This window comes from Saccoglossus kowalevskii, chromosome 21 (genome assembly GCF_978046115.1).
Source record: "Saccoglossus kowalevskii chromosome 21, keSacKowa6.1, whole genome shotgun sequence".
Classification (NCBI taxonomy): Eukaryota; Metazoa; Hemichordata; class Enteropneusta; family Harrimaniidae; genus Saccoglossus; species Saccoglossus kowalevskii.
In genome coordinates, this window is record NC_140661.1 from 18,935,138 (window position 1) to 18,960,712 (window position 25,575).

Here is a 25,575-nt window from a genome sequence, read left to right on the forward strand (position 1 = left end):
TGACAACCGTATCCTACAGTTACATAGATTCACCCAGAGTGGGCGTGACCACAAGACAGCACCAGCGAGACTTCGAAAGCCAACCATTTAGTCAAAACCAAAGCAGTTAGCCAATTCTCTAGCAAGTTTGCAAATTGGCTGTCTCAATTCCTAAGAAACTTGCTGTAAACACTATTATGTTTGTGATGCGATTGCTGGCTGTGACTATTTCAGCTTTGCTACTTGTTCATAACCATTGGACCAATTAGTGATCAGTTTAAAACGTAGAAGCAAATCACCTCATTTTCACACAAAGCAGGAAAGAATTATAAAGTCGAATTTGGTCAGCTGAGTATCTTTGAAGAGCGTTAATTGTGAACAGTGCTCATTCAAACTTGTGTGAACCAACAATACATTTTTCGTATGTTGTGTACGTCCATAGACCTTCTAAAACAGGGTCTGCAGTACGCCGTTACAAGTCCTATATCGAACGGAACACGTCGTGACGACCATTGCCTTTTAACTAAAATTTTAGAAAGTCTGAGAAACAGTAATTGAGTTCATGAAAATATTTGTTTATTTAATTTACACAAACGACAGCAGATTTTAACGAAGAGCCTATATCAATATTTGCACTTAGTACAGATTAAGAAACAAAGCAGGCAGAAATTGGTTACAAGGTTTCAAACTCAAATCTTATAAATATTCTAAGTATGGAATATTGTTCCATTTTCTTCAATCACTGCAATTCATTGTAAGTTCTGACGTGCCAAGATCAGGGGGGGGTACTGACATGCTTCACAACAGCAACTCAATATATGAGTTTTAATGAAGTCAAACATGTATTACAAGTTTTTGGATTTTAAAATTACTGATTGCAAATTTTATTTTATCAATGACAAATTACCTGTTTGGCCCAATCACGCACGTCTTTGTACCAAGTTCGAAAATCGCACAGGACAAACAAACAGAACTTTTAATACCTGTACTCGCCAGGTTTTTGGACTTCATGCAAACATTTATTAATAAATTTACATTTTATTATGGAACTGACAAAAAGCAATAGGTATCTAAGCATCACTTTTAACTGTTTTCTGTAACTTTTCTTTAATGTATGCAGTCTTCTGCCAATCTGATTTCAAGTCATTCCATTCATAGTAAGGAACCTGGAAATATATAAATTAAATTATCAAGCAAACATTTGTCATGATATTAGACACAAAAAAAAAAATTTCAGTCTCAGAATTGATGTACCTCAATTGCTTTTGAATTTCTGTTTTTATTTTTTCTGTAAGTTGAATTTTTTATTATTTTTTACTAAAATTCAGACAAAACACCAAAATAAAGTTGTGATGTATACACCTTGACTGACATACACATTTATATATATATATATATATATCGGTACAGATTATACCAATATTATAGGTAACACATTAGCAGTAATTGTACTAACTTGACTTAGTAACAATGATTTTACCAGTAACTGGGACCTTAATGGTAGTGGTGACTTACCTTATGTGACTTTACCAGTACTGGTGACATTACTAATGTGACCTCACCAATAGTGATGACTTAACTAACATGACTTTACCAGTAGTGGTGACTAAACTAATGTGACTTTACCAGTATTGGTGACCTTACAAGTAGTGATGACTTAACTAAGGTTACCTTACCAGTAGTGGTGACATTACTAATTTACCAGTATTGGTGACTTTACCAGTAGTGGTGACTATACTAATGAGACCGTACCAGTATTGGTGACTTAACTGATGTGACCTTACCATTAGTGGTGACCTAACTAATGTTACCCTACCAGTATTGGTGACCTTACTAAAGTGACTTTACCAATAGTAGTGACTTTACTAATGTTACCCTACCAATAGTAGTGACCTTACTAATGTTACCCTACCAGTAGTAGTGACCTTACTAATGTTACCCTACCAGTAGTGGTGACTATACTAATGAGACCGTACCAGTAGTGGTGACTTAACTGATGTGACCTTACCATTAGTGGTGACCTAACTAATGTTACCCTACCAGTATTGGTGACCTTACTAAAGTGACTTTACCAATAGTAGTGACTTTACTAATGTTACCCTACCAATAGTAGTGACCTTACTAATGTTACACTACCAGTAGTAGTGACCTTACTAATGTTACCCTACCAGTAGTGGTGACTATACTAATGAGACCGTACCAGTAGTGGTGACCTAACTAATGTGACCTTACCAGTATTGGTGAACTTACTAATGTTACCCTACCAATAGTAGTGACCTTACTAATGTTACCCTACCAATAGTAGTGACCTTACTAATGTTACCCTACCAGTAGTAGTGACCTTACTAATGTTACCCTACCAATAGTAGTGACCTTACTAATGTTACCCTACCAGTAGTAGTGACCTTACTAATGTTACCCTACCAATAGTAGTGACCTTACTAATGTTACCCTACCAGTAGTAGTGACCTTACTAATGTTACCCTACCAGTAGTAATGACCTTACTAATGTTACCCTACCAGTAGTAGTGACCTTACTAATGTTACCCTACCAGTAGTAGTGACCTTACTAATGTTACCCTACCAGTAGTAGTGACCTTACTAATGTTACCCTACCAGTAGTAGTGACCTTACTAATGTTACCCTACCAGTAGTAGTGACCTTACTAATGTTACCCTACCAGTAGTAGTGACCTTACTAATGTTACCCTACCAATAGTAGTGACCTTACTAATGTTACCCTACCAGTAGTAGTGACCTTACTAATGTTACCCTACCAATAGTAGTGACCTTACTAATGTTACCCTACCAGTAGTGGTGACTATACTAATGAGACCGTACCAGTAGTGGTGACTTAACTAATGTGACCTTACCAGTATTGGTGAACTTACTAATGTTACCCTACCAGTAGTAGTGACCTTACTAATGTTACCCTACCAGTAGTAGTGACCTTACTAATGTTACCTTACCAGTAGTAGTGACCTTACTAATGTTACCCTACCAGTAGTAGTGACCTTACTAATGTTACCCTACCAGTAGTAGTGACCTTACTAATGTTACCCTACCAGTAGTAGTGACCTTACTAATGTTACCCTACCAATAGTAGGGACCTTACTAATGTTACCCTACCAGTAGTAGTGACCTTACTAATGTTACCCTACCAGTAGTGGTGACTATACTAATGAGACCGTACCAGTAGTGGTGACTTAACTAATGTGACCTTACCAGTATTGGTGAACTTACTAATGTTACCCTACCAGTAGTAGTGACCTTACTAATGTTACCCTACCAGTAGTAGTGACCTTACTAATGTTACCCTACCAGTAGTAGTGACCTTACTAATGTTACCCTACCAGTAGTAGTGACCTTACTAATGTTACCCTACCAATAGTAGTGACCTTACTAATGTTACCCTACAAATAGTAGTGACCTTACTAATGTTACCCTACCAGAAGTAGTGACCTTACTAATGTTACCCTACCAGTAGTAGTGACCTTACTAATGTTACCCTACCAGTAGTGGTGAACTTACTAATGTGACTTTACCAGTAGTGGTGACCTAACTAATGTGACTTTACCAGTAGTGGTGACTTAACTAATGTGAATTTACTAGTATTTGGAACCTTACCTTACCAGTAGGATGACTCACCTCTAATACTTTAAAGCCTGCCCTCGCAAGGTGACGTTTTGTCATGGTATATCTCCCAAGTAACTGTTTACTGTTTTGACAATATTTGTTGTACTCCCAATTAATCACAGCAATTCTAAAAGAAATGATTATAAATGACAACAAATGGAAATTGTAGTGTTGTTTTCACTAGTTATCGGTATCCATCAACCCTCATATAATCAGGGTGACAATTTTATAATTATATACATTGCAGTCTGAGCATAACTCAACTCCAAAAATTAAATTTATCTTTCCACAAAAAAATTTTAAAGTCACTGCCATCCATAATTTCAACCTATTTTTTGTACCATTGACCTACGATCCTAATACGAGACATATATTAAAGGCAGATCACTCAAATAATTTAGATATGTGGTGATTTTGATACTAAGCTAAGCTAAATTCGAGCCAGATAAAAAAATGTATTTAAAAATTAAGTTTGCTAGGACTGTACTGTAGATCATCAAGGATGTATAAAATAAGGGTATGCAAGTAGGGTGATATGTGATGAAGATCTCACGAGAATTGAAGACGCATGATCTTGAGATGATAATTTCTCGAAATTCTTATGCAGTTTGCTGAGTCTGTGAAAGAACTGATTCAAAAAGACTGAAGTACATTTATGCACAGACATCAATATTAGGGCTTATCCACCTGTCTCAGATGCGTTCAAAAATGCTTTCAGAGTTTGTAAAACTTTGGAACAAAAGTTTGGAACAGACCCTGGGGCCTGCCATGAGGTTGCTAACGCACATAATCGCTCCATATTTGGAATTTGCATTTACTAATATGGTAGAATGAAAATACCCAGTGCAATACCACAAAATTACGGCACGCTGCAACTTATGGCTTTACGATGAGGTATGTATAATAATATGTGGTAATTTATTTTGCTATGAATAGACACTTTCATCCACCAAGCTGTCCAATAGACAATCAAATTGAACTTTTAACTTCAACCCCCAATGCAGGATTTTTGCATGTTTGAATACAGTAATAATTTCGCTCACTTTGCGTTCATACAATAAAATTGCAACTGCATTCTGTGATGTCGCTTTCTAACACTCTCAATAAAGATCAGTTCATGTCAGATCATCATCATATATCAATCATATATGGTTATGACATTTGTATATCCTTATCTCACAAATTCTTGATAGAATATACAACAACCCAGCAGAAGAAGCTGTTTTCCACAGTGGACGCATAATTGAAGTCACATGATTATTTCTGTTGAGTAATGACAGCTACAGGGTAGAAGCCCGACATGGTAACCATGGTAACTAATATGTAAAACACATGAATCAAGTTTTTCGGAATTCCACAAGTCAGTGAAAATCATAAAATTTTGTAGTCTTACTAAAACGGAGTGTTAGTGACTTTTGCAAAATTTTGTAGTTAAGGGTCTTAAAACATAAAATGGTAGTGACTTAAGGATGAAGTAAGGATGTCTTATTAAATGGAATGATAGTGACTTTTGCAAAATTTTGTAGTTAGGGGGTCTTAAAACAGGGAATGTTAGTGACTTAAGGATGAAGTAAGGATGTCTTATTAAATGGAATGTTAGTGACTTTTGCAAAATTTTGTAGTTAGGGGGTCTTAAAACAGGGAATGTTAGTGACTTTTGCAAAATTTTGTATTTAGGGGGTCTTAAAAGAGGGAATGTTAATGACCTTTGCAAAAGTTTGTATTTAGGGGGTCTTCAAAACCAAATGTTGGTTTACTTTTGCAAAACTTAGTATTCACAAATGCCATAAAATTGTGAAAATTACTAGCATGTCTACCGTGCATCTTACCTGTATGCATCTTCTGGTACTTCCTGTTTTGTGTCGTCCTCGGGCAGATAGAATGTTTTGTAATCATTTATCGGTAGCGGTGTAAGCTTAGAATCCACCAAGAATTCGGCATCTGAAAAAAACAAAATCATAATCTCGCAATAGAACTAAATTAAATGCAAAAACTGAAACATAATCTGAACTGAAAAGATGATACATGTATGTCGTCTCAAAATGGCTTGGTAGTGGAATTTACTGGGGCTGTGGACAACAAAGTGACTTCTTGCCAGGAGGTGCACAAATTTAACTCTTATCCTGCCAGCCCCATGCACTTTTACACTGACTTGACCAAATATTGGTTAAATTCCACCACTCACATTCATAGTAGTTTCCACACAATAAAAAGGTTTTTAAAATCTAAATGTATTTTATATTTGTCAAACAAATAGATTATGTTACTATTTAAGAAACCATTTCATGATGATGGAGGATTTTTAAAATCGTGATGAATTATTATTCTCAATAAATACTGCAATAGTCTTACCAATAGTGTACCCATATGGCGTGAATACATTAGTTCTTATGTACTTGTCACCACCTATAGCCTTGGCCAATGACTGCATTACCGCATTCAGTGAAGGGGACAATGACTCATTTTCTCTGCCAGGGTTAATCAAACTGTCAGCTGGCTTCATAAAATCATCTGGTAGAAATGGACCAGTATAGTCTGGCTGTTCTAGTTTAGCCGCGGTATTGATGTGTAAAAGCTTTTGTCTGGTCATCTGTATCTGATAAGAAGTCCCATCTGTAAAACAAAACAAAAAATATTTCTAGATTTTACCATGGTTATTGGAAGAACTAGTAACCGTGAAAGTACAGGTAAAGACAACAGTGACTCTCCCATCAAAATAATTTGAAATACAGTATTTACTCTATTTGAAGTGCATCTCCAATATAAGCGCATATACACCAAAAATGACATTTGCTGTATACTAAATAGTTATTTTGTTACCATAATTACTCATACAGCCTCATCAAAAGAATACATGACAATTTTAAACACCTGAAATGTAGGCAAACTACATTTAGACAAAATATTCTAAACAGCGATTTTTATATCATTAAGCTTTTTAAACTATCACGTTTCAACCCAGCGTAGCTACAAAAAATTACACTTCGGTAATCTCACTGCCTATTTTGGAACACAATGAAAATATACAATTGTTGTCTTGGCAACAGGTTAATTAATTCACAATGCACAATGCAATGCAATTACATTCATTCAATTTTTCAATGTGGAAACGTTTACACATAGGTGTGAAAACCACAAGACCATTTGACATTTGGTTCAGCATGCGCCGTCCCGTAGTAACTTTCCAGTAATACATTAAAAAATTACAGGGTCGGTACGAGAAATTAACTAAGGTAGAATTTTTTTTATTTTGTCTACTGATTTCAAGGTGTGTGAAGAACCCATAGACGTTCTATACTGTGGAATACAATACTTTATTTTTCGCTGGAATTAATTTTCGCTGAAAAGACCTTTTGGGTGTTTTGTGTGGAATTTATTTTCACTGATTTTTGCCAAGTTTAATGTAAAATATAGGAGAAAAAATCTACATTCGGTTGAATTTTATTTTCACTGAATCATTCCTTCAATGAAAATAGCGAAAATAAATTCCAAGCGAAAATAAAGTATTCTACAGTACTTTTAAAAGTTACCGATATGAGAAATCTACCAAGGTAGAATTTTTTATATTTTGTCTACTGATTACAAGGTGTGTGAAGAACCCATAGGCGTACTATATTTGATAATCAATTAAATGCACATCTCCAATAGAAGCACAAATATATAATGCATTTTCTTGTATACTGAATTATTATATTAACTATTTCAACCATAGAGAAACCTCTGTAATACAATTACTACCTTTATTTTTTTTTTTTAAATAACTTTTTGCACAAGATGTCATGATTGCACTTTTAAACTGTTTTACCAAGAGTACCCAAGCCTTAGTGAGTGAAAACACTGGACACAATTCTAGTGTAGGTACTCAACTGTTCACAGCTTTATTCTGAGTTGGAATGTTAAATGTAGTGATTACATTTACTTTATGCATATTTTAAATAGCCATGTCCTCTAAAGACGGTTTCTCCAATGGAATCTATGAAGCAAGTAATTGTGATGTGAACCTACCCGGTAGTTTCTCAAGATGCTGAGATGCAAGTACATGGCTAATAAACTCGGCAGATGCTTGTTGTAATATAACCAAAGACCACACAACATCCACCAGTTTATCACTACTGAGAGCACTGAAATCAAAGTCAGTCAATAGCTTCTCAAAAAAGTCACCACTGGGTTGGTAGTTGAGTCTTGCATATGAAATAATAATGCTACATATTCTAAGCTGCTTGAAGTGAGAAATATTTGATACTATATACTGCGACATAGCATCAAATAGCGGTTTATCAAGGTATTTATTATAAGAGAAAGCCCATGCAAAGGTAGCTATCATATATGGGGTCGAGTCTGGCACTTTTTGCAGCAGTTCTCCCTGAATTTTTTCCATTAGCTGCGAGTGATAGAAGTTTAGTTTAGCGAAAGCATAGGTGAAATTCCACATGGTTTGAAGGCCTAGCTCCTTATGACGGTGAAGCACGTGGTAAGCTAGGGCTCTTAGCAGAGGTAGTGTCCTTCGGTTGGACTTTGATAAGGCTAGTGCGACTCTACTCATGTCCTCTGATTCCATACTTTCCGCCATCTGTAATGCTTTGTCTTCTAGTTTCTCCATCAACAACGGTGAGGAGTGAGCCACACGTTCCATCAATTGTAAAAGTGTCCACGCGCTGTCAATCTCAGTCCAGCGTAACTCCAGCATTTTATTTATCTCATCCATCAGGCCTTGCTGTGACTCATTTTTACAGAAATTAACATAAAACACTGCCAACGAAGTCAGCTGCTGGAAGGACAACTTTCGTAACCGAAATCTGATTTCAAGTTCAAGCGATTGAATTAGATGTTCCCCGCTTTTCACACCGAGGTAAGTTAAATTTCGTAGTGATGCGACAAGACTACTGGGGGACAAGTATATTACTTTCTGTTCGATCACCTGGCACAACTGTTCAAATCGTGGATCATTACGTACATCCTCACGCGACATTTCCTTATTATTACAGTAACGATTCAACTGGCTAACAGCAAATGCAGAGACATTGCCATCCAACTGATGTTTGCTCACCACATCTAGGAGGTCTTCAGCACTACTTGCCTCATTAACTTTATTGTAGGCTTCCTTACCAACTTGCGTTTCATTCTGTTTTTTCTGACCTTTAGCTACTCTTGGTACTACGGATAAGTTTCGAGCATACATTCTAGAAAGCGGTTCCACTTGAGCCAAAGGTCTCCGCAGTGATGCATTTCTTATCCCGAGTGGAACACATGTACTAAATGTTCTTATCATATTATGATTAACCCTTCGAAGAATGAAGGCTGCCATAGTTTTAGAACAATTCTCTCACGAATACCGTAGGTGTTGATATATTATGTCTACGATGTGGATCTACAAAAAAAATATATATTACAATGTATATTAATTTTCAAAGCAAATAACAAAGTTAGACAGTAACATAAAATCTCATTGAATTTGATCACGGTGGTGAAACTGCACCTTGACCCCGTCTGACTGCACGGGTCAAGCAGCATCTAGAACTATCATAAACTGTTTAATATTTGCAGCTAAGAATTCTTGCAATTTGATTTAATAATGTTGTTAATGAGAACAATATTTCATGAAAGTCGATATGACTCCTTGTCATAAAAAATTAAATTTTCACTACTACATCCTTTTCACTACTAAATTTTGCAATTTATACCAAAAATTGGTCAAAGTGGTTTACAGTTGTTTGATTATGCACAGGTAAAATTAAACCTTGAACTTCGCATCTTTCACTTTCTACTCTACTACTTACTCCTTTCCAAACTTTTTCATAAGTCACCAGGTATCAAATGAAACTAAAACCATACCCACTTTTAGTCAAAGAAAAGTTTATGTGGAAAACTGATAATGACACTTTTTGACGAAAGTAATGATTTACCAAGAATTATATATTTATTCAAACATTTTTCATACATTTTTCAAAACTAGACGTTTTGCTAATGTTCACATAAGTAAACTATGAAAAAAGGATTTAAATACATTCAAAATTCCCATTAAAAAATGCTGTTGCAATTTTCCATTCTTTAGATATTTCTACTGCACGCCAACCTGGCAAAAATTCTAGTACATGTAGCAGTATTTTGTTTGTTTTTATGATTTCTTAGCAATATTTCGACACAAAATGGATGACAAAGCTGTAAGCAATCATTTTATTTTTGCTGCTAGATCCTACCGACCATACTTAGATCGACAGAATTAAATTCTGTCTTCTACCACTCACAAGAATTTCGTATAAGACGGTTTGGTTTACTGTTATCTAAATTTATCAAAGGTATTACTAATATTGGTCTTTATTATTTTGAATGAACGCCTGTGTACACAAATTATTGGTGCTTTACCGGTTCTAGGGACAAAACTTGTAATGGTTCGGAGTGATGTACTAGATTTTGGACTATGTACGTGCAGCACCCATTTTTACGCCAGATCTCCAATTCGTTAGAGCTACTAATGACTGAATTGCACACTAAATTTCTTGATCACTTCGTAGACTAAATTAACAATCAACGATACAAAAAAATAAAGTATCAATATATATCATAGTCACCTTAAATTCTCCACCTAACGGCCGGAATCGTAAAGTTGCCCACATGCATTACGAGAACACAAATGCGAACAAACAAACTAACAGTTACTTCCTGTAATACGAGTGTGAAGTTGGAAATATATTCGCGTCAGATCTGTTCGTGCAGAATTGTTTAAAATGTAATTTGCATAGTATCATAATTGATATTTTAGATTAGGAGTTTCACTAGAAATTATATAAGTATGTTATGCACATTGAGAGTTTGGAAGTTTAAGTTTATAAATCGATTTAATCAGATTCGTACGTGAATTGACGAGTATCTGACGTGAATCTGAATCCCTTCCTCAACTTCACGCTCGCCCTCAACGATTCAGGTTCCGATTCAGGTTCCGATTCAGGTTCCAAATCATTTTCAGATTCTTATTCGGTTCGTAGTATTATAATAAATTACAGTAGCACTACATTTCCTGAAAACATCTTTTTTGTTTTCAGTATTTATGTGATTCTAGTTTCTGTTACTTGGTTGTTTTAAAACATATGTGTTTTGTTAAAAAGAGAAAATAATGAAAAATGTAATTGACTTAGTAGTAAATTGAATTTTAGACACCTGGTGTGTTGGTATTTTCTTTGCGCAATGTGCGCATATTTTAAAAAGCAAAATTGTGCAAAGACGATACGGTGATAGTAGAATTGCATGATCGTATGTGTTTTATTTCAGCCAGTCCGAATCTCTCAATCAATATTGGAATCTGAGTCGGAATCCGAATCTGTAGCTAACTTCAGCAGAGAGGGGATTCCCCAGCTCTGTGTCGTTGTTTGTTGGCAGGCTCGGTATCAGGCTTCCCAGTAGAGGGTGGCATTTCCTGATAAAACTGACGCTCCTCGCAGGTCGAAAATAATCACTAATAATACACTATGTAACGGTAAGAATTTTAGACGCTGAAAATATCACTTTTCCATTCAGTATACGATAATTCGTTAGCGATAAATTTATTTGAAATTGATCGATACATTGTGGACTAATTTTTGAATTTTGTCAATCATGAATGTTAATGCGGACATTGAACCTGCCTCACCCCTTGCAAATATGATGATTCATTTTTCCCCTATTTTTATATACCTGACTGACAATTTTACAATTTGTCACGTATCCATCACATGAGCACGCGTTGTCACGCCGCTTCGAAGTCATAATCATGGACGTTAGGTTAGTACGTCCATGCAGGGAGCTCTCTGGTCCATGTCGTAATAAAGTTAGGAAATGAAAAAAAAAAGTTGAAAATCTTTGCCCGAAATAAATAGTTTTAACACTTTAAGTAGTAAGCTAATGTGCACGAACAGTTACAAAATGTATAACACATTTCAAAAAACTTTCTAATCAGTTTATTATATTTTGAAATATTTCGTCTGTGTGTCGTCACTATAAATTTTATTATTTTAAACCCAATAGCTGAGCGTGGGGTGGGGTGGGGTGGGGTAGTAATGCAAATATTTGTAACATAGATGACCAGTTTATTACTCTAGTGAGTCATTTGAAAAATTAACAAGAAACATTTTCATTTCATTCACAAGATAATAATAATAATAATAACTTTATTACGCCGTATTGTGAAACTACATCTCAATTTTAGCTAATTGTAATAAAAGTATAACAAAAAGAAGTAACTAAATGCATGCATTTTCATGCACATCACACCCTATTTAAAAATGTGACAGGGATAAATATGTATGTGACATAGAAAACTATCGAGGGAATTACCCATGCTGATAAGTTTTTCCTAGAAATACTGATGAATGATGGGATATTCCACTGTTGTACTGCGCATGCTCGCCAGATAACATTGTCGTAGGTGGGTAAGAAAAAATGCTGATAGCTATATCTTGAAAATTTGTCCCTGTTCACATATTCTAAACACTGTTGGCTGATAAAGGATTGTGGAAATATTGAACTATTAATTTTTTTTTTTTTTTTTTTTTTGCAGGGGCTGTAAATGATGTATGTTTGTGCGTTAATATAATATACTATGGCCGAATTTAAAGATAATGATAATATTGATTTGACCAGTAATAATGCAAAATCACCTGACTATTCTGATAACGATTTTAGTATAATAACCGATCCTGATACGAGAAAACCAAGCAGTGGATTTCCTGTTTTTGTTGTTGACTCACCAACACTACAAAATCAGAACAGTGAATCACTTCAAACTGCTTACTGCTGTCTTCGAGATGCTAACACAGTTATACAGAAAAAACTGGTAGATGCAGAGAACAAGATAAAAACTTTGTCCAAACATTTGGCGGAATCAAAGAAATCTCGTCAGTCTTTGATTCAAGAGGTATCTATAATGACTACTCAACAAAATCAAGAAGTGAATGCTCTTAAGAATGAAATCAGTAGAATAGCAGAACAGGTAAAGTAGACAGTACTATCGTCACCACAAACTATTCATAAAAATCAAGAAAATTTGTTTGTGGCCACGATAGTATACAACAATCCTTCCATTAATTGAACCATTTATAAATAATTATTTTTTAAAATTGCTGAATTATTAGAATAAATATGTGTGTTTTGCCATTTATTTCGTCTTACTCTGCCAAAATTAGCTTTGAGGTCAGTGTTGTATCTAAGCCTAATTTGTGTCAGTGTCATATTTAACTTAACTCAGTGTTAAATATGCTTAGAAGGAACACTGTATGTGTTACCATACACAAATGTATGAGTAAACACACAGTAATCAATTTGTAACGCTACACAAAAGGAAAAAAGATCATCATTTTCTTCATTTTTACATATTCGAGGAAATGTGTTTTCATTGTGGCCTACGAAAACTGCTTCTAAAATGAATTTTATGTATACTATTTTACCATTTTTCTCAAAAAACAGACAGTAATCCAAAAAAATTCACATACTGTTGATTAATTCCAAAAGCGAATAATTGTAGACAGATTTGGACACAAAATATTGCTATATACGCTAAAAAAACTTATGATAATGATTTAAATTCCCAAGACATGAATTTTCATTTAAATATTAATTTTGTAACTGCTCAGGTACTGTTTGCATATACATATATATTTTTAATCACATTGTATTCATAATTTGATGCCACAAAGGTAACTTTTATCCAATAAAATGTAGATGAAATGTAAGAGTAGATTGGCAAAAAAACACAGCTATTGGCTTGTTTAAGAAAGTTCGAGCCGAACTGAAGATTATACGTCCGGTTCATCATACTTTCATTATTAATTATTATTATAAGTTCATACCATCTGGATACCGAAAGTGACTTTTTTCGAATGTCTGAAATGTCATGAAAAATAAATTGACATTTTATTTACTGTTTTCTATATTGAGATTATTTCCTCATATCCCGAACATTTGATCAGTGACATTGTTAAATAATTTCAAAAAATTGACATATAATTTAGTGATTTTCCAGGGTGACAGTAGTTTTGTATTGTATACAATGGGAGATATCTCCCATAATGCATTGTATATGTGTAGTAACATGCTCAGTTGTGCAAAATTTGAATTCAGCTTGAACTGACTTGAAGTTTGTTTTTATTCAGTTGCTTACATTATTGTAGATTTCAGTTTTGAAAATAGAGAAGATTACATTCGTGTATACATTATACATTTTTGTACATACAACTTTTAATTGTAGTTTAAACCCTATTATGCTACTTAGCAAATCTTCATAATAAATTGTTTTTCTTAACTCTTTTAGACCATCAGTCTAATTGTTTCAATGTTTGATCTTTGGTTGACGGTCTCTTTCAGGTTTGCTAATTTTTCATGATAACTATTCACTATTTTTAGTGAATGTTTTTGGTAAAAATGCTACTTCTGATTTCTTTGAAACTGCTTGCTAGTTTACTGATTGATATGCCAAGCAGAGATGCCTTTGTCAGATTTCGATCTCATAACTCTATTTTAGTGAATATAATTGGTTAAAAGTCCCATTTTGAATATGCTTTGCAATTTTTCATGTTGAAACAGTTGATGCTCCTGAAAATTACACTTCAGAATGGTCACATTTTTTATGATGCAACTTTTTGTTTCATGGCCTATATGACAGTTGTTTGACTGATTTACACTTATATTGTCTATTTACTTTTTAGATGAAAAGTGCCCTAAAACATGGATTGAATCAGGAAACATATGATAGGATTGTAAATCAACTTGAGGAACTTTCATCCAACGGTACAGTGGTGAGTCAAAATAAGACAGACATAGTAGACAGTGGATTTGATACACCAGTACTTCTACCAAAAGTAGCTGAAAAGGAAAAACATACCAGTCAAGGTGAAACAGAGCAGGAACTTAAAGCCAAAATCCGAAATTATGAAAGTGATCTTCTCCTCAGAAAACAAGAATCAGACATAGTACACCAACAGTTGAACTCTCTGCAGAATGAATTACCACGGTTACGGAAGAGAATAGATGCTTTACGTGGTGAGCTGAAGACAGAGAAAGAAAGTCACGCACAACAGAAAGACGGCGATGCTAAAAAAATTGCGCAGATGGAAATACAGATAAAAGAACTCGAAGATATAAACAAGCAGTTAACAATGAGAGTAAAGAATCTCACCACACAGTTAAATGAGTTGGATGAGATGATAGTCAAAGAACAGCGTGAGAAAGACGATTACAAAAAGAGATATTTGAAACTTGGATTTGAGATGGAGGATAAAGAGGAGGAATATAAATGGAAAATTAAGACACTGGAAAAAGAACTTGCAGCAAACAGGAAAACCTCTCTGACAAATGTGAGTGGGTCTGATTTCAAGAAAAAGTATGAGAAATTAGCATTTGAGTTTCATGATATGGAAGAAGAGTATAAATGGAGAGTGACCAAACTTGAAACTGAATTAGCAAATATTAAATCAGTTGATGATAGGCCATCGATTGAGCCTGTTGTGAGAAGCAAACTTGGCGATAGGAACGTTGATGGAGATAGTTGTGTTGACAATGAAGTTATGCAAGATGTTCTGGAAATCACTACTGAAATGTCAAAAGCAAAGCAACAGTTGGATGAGCAGGTTCAAATATTACGGACACTCATGAAACAAGTCGGCCAAAGTACCACATTTCCAAAACCATTGCAGGATGATAGACCACTGTCAATGCCAATGCAGGAAGGTGAGAAAAGTTTTTTCTATCCTGTCCACCTCTAGAATGTTTAGAACACATTTTAAATACCAATACAGAATGGTTAATGTTTTATGTTTGATCCTGTCCACCTCTAGAATGTTGTCATAGTGTTTTAGTGCACACTTAGAATGCCAATGCATTAGGTAAGTGTTCATCCTGTCCACCTCTAGAATGTTGTCATAGTGTTTTAGTACACACTTAGAATGCCAATGCATTAGGTAAGTGTTCATCCTGTCCACCTCTAGAATGTTGTCATAGTGTTTTAGTACACACTTAGAATGCCAATGCATTAGATAAGTGTTCATCCTGTCCACCTCTAGAATGTTGTCATAGTGTTTAGTACACACTTAGAATGCCAATGCATTAGGTAAGTGTTCATCCTGTCCACCTCTAGAATGTTGTCATAGTGTTTAGTGCACACTTAGAATGCCAATGCATTAGGTAAGTGTTCATCCTGTCCACCTCTAGAATGTTGTCATAGTGTTTTAGTGCACACTTAGAATGCCAATGCATTAGGTAAGTGTTCATCCTGTCCACCTCTAGAATGTTGTCCTAGTGTTTAGTGCACACTTAGAATGCCAATGCATTAGATAAGTGTGTATCCTGTCCACCTCTAGAATGTTGTCATAGTGTTTAGTACACACTTAGAATGCCAATGCATTAGGTAAGTGTTCATCCTGTCCACCTCTAGAATGTTGTCATAGTGTTTTAGTGCACACTTAGAATGCCAATGCATTAGGTAAGTGTTCATCCTGTCCACCTCTAGAATGTTGTCATAGTGTTTTAGTGCACACTTAGAATGCCAATGCATTAGGTAAGTGTTCATCCTGTCCACCTCTAGAATGTTGTCATAGTGTTTTAGTGCACACTTAGAATGCCAATGCATTAGGTAAGTGTTCATCCTGTCCACCTCTAGAATGTTGTCATAGTGTTTAGTGCACACTTAGAATGCCAATGCATTAGATAAGTGTGTATCCTGTCCACCTCTAGAATGTTGTCATAGTGTTTAGTACACACTTAGAATGCCAATGCATTAGGTAAGTGTTCATCCTGTTCACCTCTAGAATGTTGTCATAGTGTTTTAGTGCACACTTAGAATGCCAATGCATTAGGTAAGTGTTCATCCTGTCCACCTCTAGAATGTTGTCATAGTGTTTTAGTACACACTTAGAATGCCAATGCATTAGGTAAGTGTTCATCCTGTCCACCTCTAGAATGTTGTCATAGTGTTTTAGTACACACTTAGAATGCCAATGCATTAGATAAGTGTTCATCCTGTCCACCTCTAGAATGTTGTCATAGTGTTTAGTACACACTTAGAATGCCAATGCATTAGGTAAGTGTTCATCCTGTCCACCTCTAGAATGTTGTCATAGTGTTTAGTGCACACTTAGAATGCCAATGCATTAGGTAAGTGTTCATCCTGTCCACCTCTAGAATGTTGTCATAGTGTTTTAGTGCACACTTAGAATGCCAATGCATTAGGTAAGTGTTCATCCTGTCCACCTCTAGAATGTTGTCCTAGTGTTTAGTGCACACTTAGAATGCCAATGCATTAGATAAGTGTGTATCCTGTCCACCTCTAGAATGTTGTCATAGTGTTTAGTACACACTTAGAATGCCAATGCATTAGGTAAGTGTTCATCCTGTCCACCTCTAGAATGTTGTCATAGTGTTTTAGTGCACACTTAGAATGCCAATGCATTAGGTAAGTGTTCATCCTGTCCACCTCTAGAATGTTGTCATAGTGTTTTAGTGCACACTTAGAATGCCAATGCATTAGGTAAGTGTTCATCCTGTCCACCTCTAGAATGTTGTCATAGTGTTTTAGTGCACACTTAGAATGCCAATGCATTAGGTAAGTGTTCATCCTGTCCACCTCTAGAATGTTGTCATAGTGTTTAGTGCACACTTAGAATGCCAATGCATTAGATAAGTGTGTATCCTGTCCACCTCTAGAATGTTGTCATAGTGTTTAGTACACACTTAGAATGCCAATGCATTAGGTAAGTGTTCATCCTGTCCACCTCTAGAATGTTGTCATAGTGTTTTAGTGCACACTTAGAATGCCAATGCATTAGGTAAGTGTTCATCCTGTCCACCTCTAGAATGTTGTCATAGTGTTTTAGTACACACTTAGAATGCCAATGCATTAGGTAAGTGTTCATCCTGTCCACCTCTAGAATGTTGTCATAGTGTTTAGTACACACTTAGAATGCCAATGCATTAGGTAAGTGTTCATCCTGTCCACCTCTAGAATGTTGTCATAGTGTTTTAGTACACACTTAGAATGCCAATGCATTAGGTAAGTGTTCATCCTGTCCACCTCTAGAATGTTGTCATAGTGTTTTAGTGCACACTTAGAATGCCAATGCATTAGGTAAGTGTTCATCCTGTCCACCTCTAGAATGTTGTCATAGTGTTTAGTACACACTTAGAATGCCAATGCATTAGGTAAGTGTTCATCCTGTCCACCTCTAGAATGTTGTCATAGTGTTTAGTACACACTTAGAATGCCAATGCATTAGGTAAGTGTTCATCCTGTCCACCTCTAGAATGTTGTCATAGTGTTTTAGTGCACACTTAGAATGCCAATGCATTAGGTAAGTGTTGATCCTGTCCACCTCTAGAATGTTGTCAAAGTGTTTTAGTACACACTAAGAATGCCAATGCATTAGGTAAGTGTTGATCCTGTCCACCTCTAGAATGTTGTCATAGTATTTTAGTACACACTTAGAATACCAATGCATTAGGTAAGTGTTCATCCTGTCCACCTCTAGAATGTTGTCAGTGTTTTAGTACACACTTAGAATGCCAATGCATTAGGTAAGTGTTCATTCTGTCCACCTCTAGAATGTTGTCATAGTGTTTTAGTGCACACTTAGAATGCCAATGCATTAGGTAAGTGTTCATCCTGTCCACCTCTAGAATGTTGTCAGTATTTTAGTACACACTTAGAATGCCAATGCATTAGGTAAGTGTGTATCCTGTCCACCTCTAGAATGTTGTCATAGTGTTTTAGTACACACTTAGAATACCAATGCATTAGGTAAGTGTTGATCCTGTCCACCTCTAGAATGTTGTCAGTGTTTTAGTACACACTAAGAATGCCAATTCATTAGGTAAGTGTTGATCCTGTCCACCTCTAGAATGTTGTCATAGTGTTTTAGTGCACACTTAGAATGCCAATGCATTAGGTAATTGTTCATCCTGTCCACCTCTAGAATGTTGTCATAGTGTTTAGTGCATACTTAGAATGCCAATGCATTAGATAAGTGTTCATCCTGTCCACCTCTAGAATGTTGTCAGTATTTTAGTACACACTTAGAATGCCAATGCATTAGGTAAGTGTGTATCCTGTCCACCTCTAGAATGTTGTCATAGTGTTTTAGTACACACTTAGAATACCAATGCATTAGGTAAGTGTTGATCCTGTCCACCTCTAGAATGTTGTCAGTGTTTTAGTACACACTAAGAATGCCAATTCATTAGGTAAGTGTTGATCCTGTCCACCTCTAGAATGTTGTCATAGTGTTTTAGTGCACACTTAGAATGCCAATGCATTAGGTAATTGTTCATCCTGTCCACCTCTAGAATGTTGTCATAGTGTTTAGTGCATACTTAGAATGCCAATGCATTAGATAAGTGTTCATCCTGTCCACCTCTAGAATGTTGTCATAGTGTTTAGTACACACTTAGAATGCCAATGCATTAGGTAAGTGTTCATCCTGTCCACCTCTAGAATGTTGTCCTAAGTGTTTAGTGCACACTTAGAATGCCAATGCATTAGGTAAGTGTTCATCTTGTCTACCTCTAGAATGTTGTCCTAAGTGTTTAGTACACACTTAGAATGCCAATGTATTAGGTAAGTGTGTATCCTGTCCACCTCTAGAATGTTGTCATAGTGTTTTAGTACACACTTAGAATGCCAATGCATTAGGTAAGTGTTGATCCTGTCCACCTCTAGAATGTTGTCATAGTGTTTAGTGCACACTAAAAATGCCAATGCATTAGGTAAGTGTTCATCCTGTCCACCTCTAGAATGTTGTCAGTGTTTTAGTGCACATTTAGAATGCCAATGCATTAGGTAAGTGTTCATCCTGTCCACCTCTAGAATGTTGTCATAGTGTTTTAGTACACACTAAGAATGCCAATGCATTAGGTAAGTGTTCATCCTGTCCACCTCTAGAATGTTGTCATAGTGTTTTAGTGCACACTTAGAATGCCAATGCATTAGGTAAGTGTTCATCCTGTCCACCTCTAGAATGTTGTCATAGTGTTTTAGTACACACTTAGAATGCCAATGCATTAGATAAGTGTGTATCCTGTCCACCTCTAGAATGTTGTCATAGTGTTTTAGTACACACTTAGAATGCCAATGCATTAGGTAAGTGTGTATCCTGTCCACCTTTAGAATGTTGTCATAAAGAAATTTCAAAAGTGATGTAGATTGCCATGCATTTGTGACTGCTCCTGAGAATTTTTGTTCCAATGTCTTTGCACAGTCAGATGGTTTAATTATTATATGTTCAGGCATTTAAAGTTGACAGTATTCTTTTCTTCACATTAAATATAAAGGACACTTGTATGTTCTTATTTTTATATATGTTTGACATTCCAGATACCGATAATGATCATAGCTTTGTTTTAAATAGTGATAATATCCGTCATTTTATTTCTAGTTGATCAGCATGGCGGCCCAACGGTATATCCCCCAGATCCAGTTAGTCTGAATCTACAGAAAAATGATGAACAAAAAACAGAAATCACTGTCGACAAATTAGTGATGGAAGCCGCCGTGAAACCTTTATCTGACCTGAATATTAAATATCCACCATCAGGAAACACAGACCAACAACACAGTCAACTGACAAGATTTGATGAAAATGAGCAAGATATTTATGGGGAGGGGCGAGGTTATAACAAAGAAGGTGGCGTTCCACAGTATATTCCAGATGAATATGCTTTCCAACCACGACCAAGTCAACTTGTACCTCGTCAATTTGACTATGACTGCTCAATGAATGAAATTAGTGATACTGTTGAGTTCTCTGTGCTTAGTAAACCTCCTTCTGATGGTATTGGTGTTGATAGTGAACTGTCTCAAACTGGTTTATACCAAACTGACGAAAACGATGAAAAACTGCATAACATTGGTTTCGACCCGGCAAATCCAGTGGAGAATATTCCTGCTAATCTATTTGCAGATATCGATGACAATTCATTGGCAACTCTTCGGTATGCAGGAGGTAATGATATTTCACCTCCAAATCAGAATGAGTTGTGGAGGAATGAAACGCAGCCAAACATCACAGAGAGTGGTGGTAATGCACCCAGAGAATGTCCTGTCTGTTATGCTCTTTTCCCTCACACAGTCTCCATGAATGACTTTTCACATCATGTGAACGATCACTTTGAGGATGAAACCTTTGCAATTGTCAATCCACCTGTGTTATAATCAGTGTACCTCTAAAAAATAATAACTGAATAGATTAATGAGGTTTTGCCATACATACATTTATGGCTTTTTCCAGTGAAGGAAAAATTAAACCAAAAACTGACTTTTGAAGTTACAATGTGATTAAATCCAACTATTGGTATATACAGCCTTAAAACCTGTAAAATGTTAGCGTCTCTGTATTTAAGGTGCTGAAGTAATACATAAACGTACACATATGTGGGTATAACTTAACAAACTAACGAATTGGCATAAATACATGTAAATGTTTAGTTTTCAAATACTGTGAAATACTTTATTTTAACTGGAATTAATTTTCACTGAAAAGATTTTTTTGGTGTTTTGTTTGGAATTTATTTTAACTGATTTTTGACGAGTTGAATGTAAAATATAGTGAAAAAATTATATTCGCTGGATTTTATTTTCACTGAATCATCCCTTCATCGAAAATTAATTCCAAGCGAAAATAAAATATTATACAGTATTGGTATATACAGCCTTAAAAAATCATTAAATGATAGCCTCTCTGTATTTAAGGCTCTGAAGTAGTACATTTACGTACACATACATAACAAACTAACGAATAAGAACATTTTTTTATTGGCATAAATACATGTAAATGTTAAGTTTTCAAATAAGTTCCACAATTTACGTTTAAACCAATTTATTGCCTTCCACAAAATAAACCTGCAACATTTTGATCAAGATTTGCGAGGGAATTTAAATTCTGTACAATTTACTCTAAAATGAGCAAAGAAATTGTAGAAAAGTACATAAAAAGGTTTAAACATTGATTCACAGCCCAAACAAATTTACGTAACCACGTGGGCCTGCCATAGAAACACTACTGTACTGTAAAGGGGTTAATTATTCACTGGGTTTTAATTTTGCTTATTTCGCTGACTGGAAAATGCGCTAAATTTAAACCCAGTGAATATGTAAAATTTAGCACAGAACACAATTATCTAAATGATAAAACCGTGAATTTAAAACCCACTGAATATGCCTGAAATGGTAAATCAGTGATATTTAAACCCAGTGAAAATTAGTCATTTTACAGTAGTGTGTCATCCTTCATTACTTGTAGTTTAGATGGTGGAATATGAGAAAATTAATATGAGTTATATAAAAAAAAATCCTAAACATGACACAGAGATAAGCAAATAAAATTTACAGCAACATTACGTGAAGAGAGAAAGACTAGGTGAAGGGAAAAATTTGCACAGTAGTTCTACCCCCCAAAAAAGTTTCCAATGATTATCTTTCCGTTCTCTTAATACTGTATTGTATGTGCTCTAAATAACGGAGGTGTGTCTATGATCAAAATAAGTCATATTTCATTGATCAGGCATATAATATACTGTGAAATACTTTATTTTTGACTCCCATGTGCGAAGCACATAATGGGAGTCTTTGCAGTTAGTGTGTGTGTGTGTATGTGTATGTGTATGTGTGTATGTGTGTCCGACTGTTCCACTGCTATCTCAAAAACCATACATCGGTTTTTGATGAAACTTGGTGCATAGATGCTCTGGGCTAATGCGCAGATTTGATTAGGTTTTGGTAAAAATCCATGCTCGTTAATTACCTAATTTGCATGATAATTAGCTAATTTTTAGCTGTTCTATGACTGTTCCACTGATATCTAAAGAACCACTCATTGGATTTTGATGAAACTTGGTACATAGATGCTCTGAACATATGCGCAGATTTGATTAGTTTTTGGTAAAAATTCGTGCATATTAATTACCTAATTTGCATGTTAATTAGCTGATTTTTAGCTGTTCCATGATTGTTCCACTGATATCTAAACAACCACTCATTGGATTTTGATGAAACTTTGTACATACATGCTCTGAACTAATGCTAGGTTTTGATTAGTTTTTGGTAATAATCCATGGATACTAATTACTTAATTTGCATAATGATTAGTCAATTTTCGTTTTTTCCACTGATGTCTCAAGTACTAATTATCACATTTCAATGAAACTTGGTACATAGATGTCATATGACACTGCACAGACCTGATAGATTTTATGGTAATATCAGTTCATATTAATTACCTAATTTGCATAATTAATTAATTTTCAGCATTTGATATAAGTACTAATCATCACATTTCAATGAAACTTGGTACATAGATGTAATATGACACTGCACAGACCTGATAGTTTTTGTGGTAATATCAGTACATATTAATTACCTAATTTGCATAATTAATTAATTTTCAACATTTGATATAAGTAGTGAGCATTACATTTCAATGAAACTTGGTACTTACATACTCAAGGACTATGCAGAGATTGATTGTTTTCGATAAATATTTGTGCATATTAATCACCTAATTTGCATAATTAGTTAATTTTCAGCTTTTCCACTGGTATCTCAAGTACTAATCATCGCATTTCAATGAAACTTGGTACATAGATCCTTTAGGACTATGCAGAGACCTGATTAGTTTTAGGGTAAATAATTGTGCATATTAATTACCTAATTTGCATAATTAATTTTCAGCTTTCTTCTGATATCTAAAGTACTAATCATCACATTTCAATGAATCTAGAATTATGCAGACCCAATTAGTTTCCTGTAAATATTTGTGCATATTAATCACCTAATTTGCATAATTAACCAACTTTCACACTGATATCTCCGGTACTATACATCACATATCAATGAATGTACATGGATGCTGTAGGACAATAGACAGACCTGAATAATTGTGGGTTAAAATCTGTACATATTAATTACCTAATTTGCATAATTAACCAATTTTAAGCTTTCACACTGATATCTAAAGTACTAATTATTCCATTTCAATGAAACTTAGTACAAAGATGCTCTAGGACAATGTACAAACCTAATTAGTTTGGGGTAAAAATCTATTCATATTAATTCCCTAATAAGCATAATAATTCATAATTTTTTGGTTCTAATCACATTTCAATTAAACTTGGAGACATAGATTTTCTGTTACATTGCGCAGACCTCATAAGTTTTACACTCAAATCTGGTCATATTAATTTTCTGATTTGCATAATTAGTTTTCAGCTAAGTAATTTCGAATTATATTTAATGTGTCTCCAATACTCTCAGCACATGGGAGTTCTTTCTAAGCTTTCTTTGATTAATAGCTGGAATTATTTTTTGATGAAAAGTGAGTGTTTTGTATGGAATTTATTTTTACTGATTTTTGGCGAGTTGAATGTAAAATATGGGAAAAAAGGTATATTCGCTTGATTTTGTTTTCACTGAATCATTACTTCAGCGAAAATTAATTCCAAGCGAAAATAAATATTTTACAGTATGCAGATTTTGGTAAATGGCAAATACGGTAATGATGTTCAGTTGGTTTTACATACTACAAAGCATTTATATGCATTTACTATTTTTATTTTATTTTAAAATTAGTTTTCTTTATATTTCTTTTAATAATTACAACATAAAAATTAGTTTTCAGAAGCCTGTGTACCATTGTTTAAGTGTCAAGATATCAGTGTGTGCCTCACATATCATGCATCTACAAATGTCTGCCGATCAAAGCCAATACTATCTAATTTATTACAGCCATCTACTGTGAACATCCATACTGTACGAATCCTCGATTTGAGGATATGGCAATTGTGAATACAAAATATTGTGAAAGTCATTGTTGCAGAACCTAAAGGGCGACAGTCGTCGTGCCGGGTCCTGTTCGATATGGGACGCATAGCGACGTATACAACGCATGTAAAATACATTGTTTATTTACATAAAATTCAAACACGCGCTGCGCGACGACCGCCGCGCTTAAACTCTTTTCACTTCCACAATAGAACATTACAGATGTCATGTACCTCAGTGACTGCAGCCAAACATAAAGACGTTCGTTTCGCAGGTGTAGCGGTTAAATTAGTAAGCGTTATTGGCTCTTGATCAATCACAGATCTCAAGTTGTTCCCATCTCGTGTCCAGTAATGGAATGCAACGATATGAAAGGCCAACTGCTAATATTTTGCATATAAATAAATGGTTTATTTGGGTGAAAAAGTATAGAAGTTATTTTTCAAAAATGTTATATTTTGTTTAATATTGCTAAAAATGTCCAACAAAGTGTAGATTTTGTTGTAGTCATATATAGTATTCATTCAATACAATTGTTGATTTCAACTGTGATCTCAAAATAAGGTGAGCTGTTAATATTTTTTTTTACTTTTTAAATACATAATTATAGAATTAATGTACTATACAAGTATGTTCCAGTTCACATACCTCATGGAATCTCATAATCTTTCCTCGACCGTTTTATTCTATCAAAGATTTATAAGCAATCGGGCTTGTAGTTTTCAAGAAGTCGAAAAAGTAAAAAGTTGATGTGGATGGCTATGGCTGATGACAGAAAATTGCTACTATGATAAGCTTTGGTCGACAGCGAAGTAAACTAAGAACATTTGTTTTACACAACGTGTGAATAAGCACCCACACTACCAAAAACACTCAAGAGTTGAACAGTTTTTTCACTGAATCACTAATTTGCATTATGATTTCTAGAAAATGTACATTTCTCTTGCCATTTTATATCATATATAGGATTGAATAAAGTGTAAATTACTGTTATTTAATTCATTTTATGCTAATGTAAACATGTTTATTGTGATTGGATCAAATTATTAAAATAGACAACTTATCATGTCCAGGTCTGCTGTTTGCATCACTTTACATAGACGTGCAGGAAAAAAAGAATGTGAACATGTTACGGCAGCGTGAAGGAGCTTGAATATATCGAAATTACATGCAAATTCCTTAGAGGAAAACACC

At 34.9% G+C, this 25,575-nt stretch overlaps 2 protein-coding genes across 2 annotated transcripts; one reads left to right on the plus strand and one right to left on the minus strand.

The window, feature by feature from the left end:
- Positions 1-533: 533 nt before the first annotated feature.
- Positions 534-10,288, minus strand: LOC100377858 (FAST kinase domain-containing protein 4-like). The gene is made up of 6 exons (XM_085495353.1): positions 10,184-10,288; positions 7,620-8,982; positions 5,967-6,227; positions 5,444-5,555; positions 3,627-3,741; positions 534-1,145 (listed from the first exon to the last, which is right to left on the minus strand). Exons 2-6 carry the CDS (start codon positions 8,917-8,919, stop codon positions 1,050-1,052), a joined length of 1,884 nt encoding a protein of 627 aa, XP_085351479.1. The 5' UTR covers positions 8,920-8,982; positions 10,184-10,288; the 3' UTR covers positions 534-1,049.
- A 664-nt stretch (positions 10,289-10,952) lies between these two features.
- Positions 10,953-25,449, plus strand: LOC102804567 (uncharacterized). Its single transcript, XM_006811905.3, has 4 exons — positions 10,953-11,085; positions 12,145-12,576; positions 14,288-15,308; positions 20,003-25,449. Exons 2-4 carry the CDS (start codon positions 12,187-12,189, stop codon positions 20,776-20,778), a joined length of 2,187 nt encoding a protein of 728 aa, XP_006811968.1. The 5' UTR covers positions 10,953-11,085; positions 12,145-12,186; the 3' UTR covers positions 20,779-25,449.
- The last annotated feature ends 126 nt before the right edge of the window (positions 25,450-25,575 follow it).

What these genes read in the sequence shown, in the direction of transcription:
- LOC100377858 (XM_085495353.1), bottom strand. Translation starts at nt 8,919, where the DNA reads ATGGCAGCCTTCATTCTTCGAAGGGTTAATCATAATATGATAAGAACA. An exon ending in GCATCTTGAGAAACTACCGG is followed by an intron (nt 6,228 to 7,619) that starts GTAGGTTCACAT and finishes TTTGTTTTACAG; the next exon opens with ATGGGACTTCTTATCAGATA. An exon ending in GCCATATGGGTACACTATTG is followed by an intron (nt 5,556 to 5,966) that starts GTAAGACTATTG and finishes TGTTTTTTTCAG; the next exon opens with ATGCCGAATTCTTGGTGGAT.
- LOC102804567 (XM_006811905.3), top strand. Translation starts at nt 12,187, where the DNA reads ATGGCCGAATTTAAAGATAATGATAATATTGATTTGACCAGTAATAAT. An exon ending in TCAGTAGAATAGCAGAACAG is followed by an intron (nt 12,577 to 14,287) that starts GTAAAGTAGACA and finishes TTTACTTTTTAG; the next exon opens with ATGAAAAGTGCCCTAAAACA. An exon ending in GTCAATGCCAATGCAGGAAG is followed by an intron (nt 15,309 to 20,002) that starts GTGAGAAAAGTT and finishes TTTTATTTCTAG; the next exon opens with TTGATCAGCATGGCGGCCCA.